This window comes from Microchirus variegatus (assembly GCF_963457635.1).
Source record: "Microchirus variegatus genome assembly, chromosome: 5".
Lineage (NCBI taxonomy): Eukaryota > Metazoa > Chordata > Actinopteri > Pleuronectiformes > Soleidae > Microchirus > Microchirus variegatus.
In genome coordinates this window covers 4,656,436-4,663,390 of record NC_139806.1, presented here as the reverse complement: position 1 = coordinate 4,663,390, position 6,955 = coordinate 4,656,436, and the positions used below count along the sequence as shown (strand labels likewise).

At 41.4% G+C, this 6,955-nt stretch overlaps 1 protein-coding gene across 1 annotated transcript; it reads left to right on the top strand.

Moving 5' to 3' along the window:
* Nucleotides 1–1,123: 1,123 nt before the first annotated feature.
* Nucleotides 1,124–3,103, top strand: LOC310926917 (gastrotropin-like; the record flags this gene model as incomplete). The annotated part of the gene is made up of 4 exons (XM_083889129.1): nucleotides 1,124–1,208; nucleotides 1,303–1,478; nucleotides 1,558–1,647; nucleotides 3,053–3,103. Exons 1-4 carry the CDS (start codon nucleotides 1,142–1,144, stop codon nucleotides 3,101–3,103), a joined length of 384 nt encoding a protein of 127 aa, XP_083745255.1. The 5' UTR covers nucleotides 1,124–1,141.
* Nucleotides 3,104–6,955: the final 3,852 nt, after the last annotated feature.

Genomic DNA, 6,955 nt, shown 5'->3' with positions numbered 1-6,955 from the left:
GAAAAATGTTCCAACAGTTGGTTGGCAACCTAGCTTAACTGGTGATTAGCTAGCTAACAGTCCTCAAATCAGTTAGAATTTGTGTGTAGGTTTGCGTATCTGTATTTGTTACCTCTCTCTGACGTGTTCTGGCATAAACACTGACCAGTAATCCTCATGGAGACAAAAACCTGGTTCTGTTGAAGCACAGCCTCATTTCTTGGGAACTGGGTTAAAATCCAGGTCTAAAACTTTGTTTAATTTGTCCAAAATAATGGAACTCAATGCCGTGTCCTAAGAAGAGTAGCTACCAACACGTGCGTGTGTCAAGTAGAAAGAATTAATCCGCGTTAATCTCGTTTTAATGATGCGCTTAATATTTGAAATTAATCCCAAAGATGACGAGGTGCATTTTGACAGCAAAACTATAAGAGGATTATTATAAATAAATTCACTTATGAGGATAAACCCCTTGAAATGAACCACCTTGATTCCAACAAAGTGAAAGAAGATACACAAAAAAATAACACTCAATTAACAAAAAAAATTATAACGCAAAAAGTTCCTGAACCCAGTGAACCTGGTACTTTTGGGTCCTACATTATAATCCAGCTTTTTACAAGCACATAAAAGAGAAAGGATGTGACCCTATAAACATCTTTAAAGTATAAAGTACTATTGAAATGACCCATGTCAACACAATAATGACCTTGGATATGCGCACAATGAGGTTTGTACTGATTAGACCATTCACAAAGGGAAGATAACAAACTACTACAGACAGAGGAAATTCATTTGATTTGCAGTAAAAGTGGAGGATGTGACCATAAAGCCATTTCAGGAGAGTTCGTTGACCCAGAGGTGAGCCACCATCTCATCACAATGAGCACTCAGCGTTTTTATTCACTGTCTGGGAGCTCCATAAAACAAACGCCTGTTCACGCGGGTTATTGCCCTCAATGTCGTCGCACTTGTAAGATGATGTTGTCATCAACTTCTGCTGCGATTGCTCTCCGGTGTCCACACATGCAGATGAGGGAGGTGGCAAGTGCTGGAGAGTATATAAACGGGGACAGTCTTGGTGGATAGTACCTTGCTTTTTCCCTCAGCTTCGCCTCAGGTGTCTCTGCTCGCACGTCCTCCACCAAACAAAACCACCGCAATGGCCTTCGCTGGACGATGGGAAACCGAGACCCAGGAGGGATACGACGAGTTCTGCAAGCTGCTCGGTGAGAACGTTCTCTCTGACGCTCAGAAAAAAACATTTCGCTTCCTAGCCACCCGTCTTCTCTCCTCACGATCTTCTGGTTCTCCACCTTCTAGGTATCCCCGATGAAATCATCGAGAAGGGCCGCGACTACAAGCTGATCACAGAGGTCACGCAGGACGGCGACAGCTTCTCCTGGAAACAGATCTACCCCACAAACGCCACCGTCACCAACAAGTTCAGCATTGGCAAGGAGTGCGACATGGAGACCATCGGGGGCAAGAAATTCAAGGTATTTTTCAAATTTGAGTCAAGACATCGTGAACCACGAGAGAAGGCGTGAAGGACAACTGTGACCTTTGTGTTCGTAGGCCACAGTGAACATGGAGGGAGGCAAGCTGACCACAACCTTCCCCAACTACCAACACACCTGTGAGGTCAGCGGAGGCAAGCTCATCGAGGTAAACACACTCTGACACCATTTACCATCTCTAAGGTTTACAGAGAATGGTCCAAAATAGAGGAAATACAAGACAAAACGACCAGAAAGGCAACAGTCACTGAGGGCGTTTACACACCACTAGTTTGATTATTTGATCCGCACCAGGCAATACAATTGTTATTATGAAACATATGACTCCAGTGTGGTTCGCTTTCACACCAGTAAACCAACCAAAATTGGCCCGATTGACGTTTCATCATGTGTTTATATCTTCCGGTAGAAAAGCGCCAATTTTGACTCACTATGGAGCAACACGTTCGCACATTGCTACTTGCTCTGATCTTCGTTTATTACATTCTCTGTATTGGCCATTTTTGGCAAAAATATCCAATTTGAGAATGAGTCGCGGCTGCGTCTGGAGAACAATCAGCTGATGCACTGGAGTCGGCGAAGACGTATATCGCGTCATTTCAGGCAGAGGAGACGCGCTATTTTCATGAATGTGGTCGTGCTAACTATGAGACGAAGATTGCTCCAAAGACCTACAAGGTAGGCTATGTCCATGGCATTTACTGCAGAATATGGTTTGGACCTGAGTTGGCGTTCTCACCAGAGGGACCGCACCAGAGTCTGACATTTGGTGCGGAGTCAAGTGGACCGAGACCACCTCTTTTTGGCGGTCTCGGTCCGCTTGATTTGGTGCGGACCCGAGTGCGATTGATGCTTTCACACCAACAAAAACGAAACGAACTAGAGTTTTTGGGTCGAATGGATCGTTTGGTGCGTACCAACTGCTGTTGGTGTGAAAGCGCCCTGAAACTGTTAGAACAAAGTGATGTGAAGAAGATCATCCATCAACATGCAACACCTTGGTTGTACCTAATAAAGTGCCAGTTCTATGCTTTTATTATAGTGTCACATTTTGTGAATGTTCTGCATTCACGCAGCATTTTCTGTCAGAAATATGAGTCTCCAAGTCGTAGATAATTAGAGATATTCATCTTTAGTTTTTGGCATTTCAGAAGTAGAATGAAATGAAAAGAAAAAACAGTTGAAAATAATGGCTCAGGGAGGTGAAAAATATCCATTGTTATTCATTCGAGTGATCATGAATGAATAAAAACAAAAATGTACAAGGTATTTGGAAATGTATTAAAGGTGAAGGTAATCTTTTATACTCAGTCCAACAATTTTTTAAGGATAGTTATCTTACTCCAAGGCAAACACATTGTTTTATAGGTGCTAAAATCTTTAAATCTGAGGACTATCCTATGAAGAACATGATTAAGAACATTCATTTTTCGATTCCAGTGTCTACGTTGCATGAATTTTCAAGTATGACCTCACAAATGTGGCAAATTATGTGCAAACACAGGCAAAAAAAAAATGTCTTCATGTAATATCCGACTTCTTTTCCTCTCTAGACCTCCAAAGCTGGCTCTGTGGTACTGAAGAGAACCAGCAAGAAGATCTAACTGCGGCCTGACCTTTCACCTCTAACCCAGTTATAACAGTGACCTCAGAACTACAGAAAATAAACAATGACAATAACACAAACGTGAATTCACTGTTTCTTGTGCTTTTTTTTTTTTGCTGTGCCACACATTTAAGAACATTTATGTGCTATTTTTAAGTCACAAACGGACTCATGGACCTGAGATTGTCTTTTTGTAGGATCAAGAAACAATAAATATATAGTAATATAAAGAATATAAGACAAATAAATACACAGTTTAAGAACAATAACACATACTGATTTAGTAAATACAGTACATATTGTTGGGATATTTTCACACTTACAAATAAATGATTCCAGACATGCTACAAATGCTACATGTGTTTTTAGCTACCCAGTTAGCCAAAGGAGTTGTTGGCTTCTGGCTTATCACCGATAATTATATTATATAATAATTATACATTTACTGTGTCATCGTCAAAAATGTTCAAAAAAGAAAAGTGTGTCAAATGAAAAGTCAAAGGAGGGAAAATGCCGACAGTTGGTTAGCGACTTAGCTTAGCCAGTGAATATCTAGCAGTCCTCAAATCAGTTTTGCAGGTTTGCATTTGTGTATTTGTGTATTTGTTAGCGTGCTAGGACCTTATCTGGCATAAACACTGACCTTATCAGGACCAGTAATCCTCATGTAGATTAAAAACTGGTTCTAATGAGGCACAACCTCATTTCTGGGGAAGTTTATACTACCGTTCAAAAGTTTGGGGTCACCTATACAATAGTTTGGTGTTTTTCATTGATTCATTTTGCCCTTCAAACTTTGCTTTCGTCAAAGAACCAGCAAAACTTTTCAAAATGTTTTCAGCTGTGCTAACATCATTGTACAAGGGTTTTCAAGGGTTTTCTAATCATCCAATAGTCTTCTAACACCATTAGCAAACACAATGTACCATTAGAACACTGGAAATGGGCCTCTATACACCTATGTACATATTCCATTAAAAACCAGACGTTTGCAGCTAGAATAGTCGTTTACCACATTAACAATGTATAGAGTGTATTTCTGATTAATTTAATGTGATATTCATACTGTAACGTGACGCTGTACGGTACTAACAACGACAATGGACGCAACACAACAGACAACAACGCATGGCACAACAATGGAGCAGCTTGTTTTGTCTCAACAAGACGTCAAAGCTTTGTATGAGAATAGACTGCAGGAAGAACAAGAAACAGCAGTTGTAAGGGAGTCGTGGGTCCTTCTCCACCACTACCGTCCGTACTATTGCTCTGGTTCCCCAAGGGACGGCTATCAAAAAATGGAACGATTGAGGCCAGTTATTTTGGTTACTATTCCTAATGGAAACAGACAAAAAAATGTGTACCGTACCGAACCAAACTGTTCCAATCAGTGGTAAAACACTAGCATTTATCGTACTTCAAAGTTGTTTGGTACAGTTTTGCACGTACGAAGACGATTCGCGGAAAAATGGCGTGTTTACCTTTACCTTTAATAGAAACGGAACGTATAAGGAAAGAAAGCGATAAAGTGAATATGTAGGGGCTGAGCGAGAGAACAAAGCAAATTATAGTCAGACATTTCCACAGGTGTAGTTTTTTGTAGTGTTTTCAAGGGCAAATTGAAGTGGCCTGGCTGACAGCTTGAGGCAGTGCTGTCATGGTGTAGAAGTGCAGAAGCAGCTGGTGTCCATGAACACAAGACTCCGAGAGAGACACGGAGAGAGTGAGGTTAGAATCAGGCAGGGATGCAGGTAACAAACAGATTGAAAAAGCACATAAAGCGTGTTTTTCGTCTTCTTTTTTTCGTATCGTTTCGGGCTCAAGCTGTATACGACCACAAGGCTTAGCGACAATCTGCCAGGAAAGCGGTGGTTTGCGCCGGTCTCTAAACACAGCTGATGCTCAGAGAGTTGATTGAACGCACACGCGCGCTAACACACGTACAGGTGTTTGCAGCTTTATGTCAGCAGATGCTACGTATTTTTTTTTTTTGCTCGTGTGGACATTATTCTGCGGAAAAAGCAGAGATGTGGTACGCTAGGACTAGTGCTGGGCACGTTCGTTAACGACGTCAGAGTTAACGCATGGCACGTTTCCATGACGGCTGACCGGAAAAAGATGGGCGTGACTTCATGTTTACGTGACTCTAAAGTAACGCTAAACTAAACAGACGCACACATACGCAGCACACAGGTACGCTGGTTATTTGTAGCGTTGCTCTTTTCGTTTCATAAACAGACCGCTCCAGTTCAACTGTTGGCGTGCTAACGGCGCTAAAGGAGCTAACGGAGCTAACTGGTGAACGGTGCCTGGACTCTGGCGCCGCGGCACGAAAACATGACATCACGCGCGTCATTTTTCCGGTAAGTCGTCATGGAAACGCGCCATGCCTCAACGTACGTTTTCCGTTGAGGCTGTTAACACCGCTAACGTGGCCAGCATTTTGAACTCATCTTTAAAGACATTTGAATGCTTTGATGCAAATACATTTGGCTTGTAATGTCACCTCTATGCTCATTTTACAACCTAATAATATCAAAAAGAATCGTTTGTCTACCATTCCTAATGTGAGAGGCTGCTCAGTCCTTGAATCTGCTTTGTGATTTTTCTGAATCACAATTCAGTTTCAACTCATATATAGAGCTCGAGATGTAATGTGACCATTTTTTGCACTACCTTGGTGGCAGAAAAAGTTACAAATGAAAAAATGTCTTGGTGCAAAAAACCAGCCTTGCAGGATCAGGACTGTGGAACCTGGAGTCAAGAGGACCTGGCGTTCTTGCTGTTCTCTGTGTATTTGCCAACAACGAGGATACAGCGGCAGACACAAGGGGGCGCCCTGTAGAGGGGGAAAGTACGGTGGCCCTGAGGTGCAAAACACAAACGCAAATCACAAAACACAACACAAATAACGGAAACGCAAATCATAAAACGTAAACAAAAAAGACCGTGGTCAACGACGAGTGTCGTCGATTCATTGCACAATCCGTGTTTTTAACCTCACCTCGATCGCGGGAAACAACGTTTTTCGTAGTTGTTTTTTGAGTTGCGTTAATGTTTTTGTGTTTTCTGCTTTTGTGTTTGCGTTGTGTGACTTGTGTTTGCGTTGTGAGTTAATGTTTTTGTGTTTTCTGCTTTTGTGTTTGCGTTGTGTGACTTGTGTTTGAGTTGCGAGTTAATGTTTGTGTTTTCTGCTTTTGTGTTTGCTTTGTGAGTTAATGTTTTCGCGTTTTCTGCTTTTGTGTTTGCGTTGTGAGTTAATGTTTTCTGCTTTTGTGTTTCCGTTTTGAGTTAATGTTTTTGTGTTTTTGCTTGCGTTTGTGTTTTGTGGTTTGCGTTTGTGTTTTGCACCTCAGGGCCACCGTAGGAAAGCGACCAGGCTTGCAAAGCTCTGCTTTAAATCCGTGGAGATCACGCAGTGTTGTTGTTACGAGGTGTCGTTGTAAAGTGGCTCAAGATGAAAATAACTTGGACATTTTTGCTCCAAACAACGTTTAATATTTAGATTTAAAATGCAATATTTAGATTGAACTATACAGTCCATTTATAAGTTAACACATATTGGTGAAAATGTGCTATCAAATTCACACTTTTTTACATTTTTGGAGCTAAATTTGGCCAAAATGTAGACTATTTCCAGCTTGAGTCACTTTACAAGCGGCATGGAAACAGCTGGGAGTTCCATTATTCTGCAGTTGCCGCATTCTGACATCTTCCAGTTTCTGATCATCTTCCCTTCTTTGCAATAGCAGAAATATGTAAATATGCAGAAGCTACTGGCATGATGTCATGAATATGTTAATGCCTATTATGTTATGTTATGTTATCTACAACAGACCGTAAACCAATG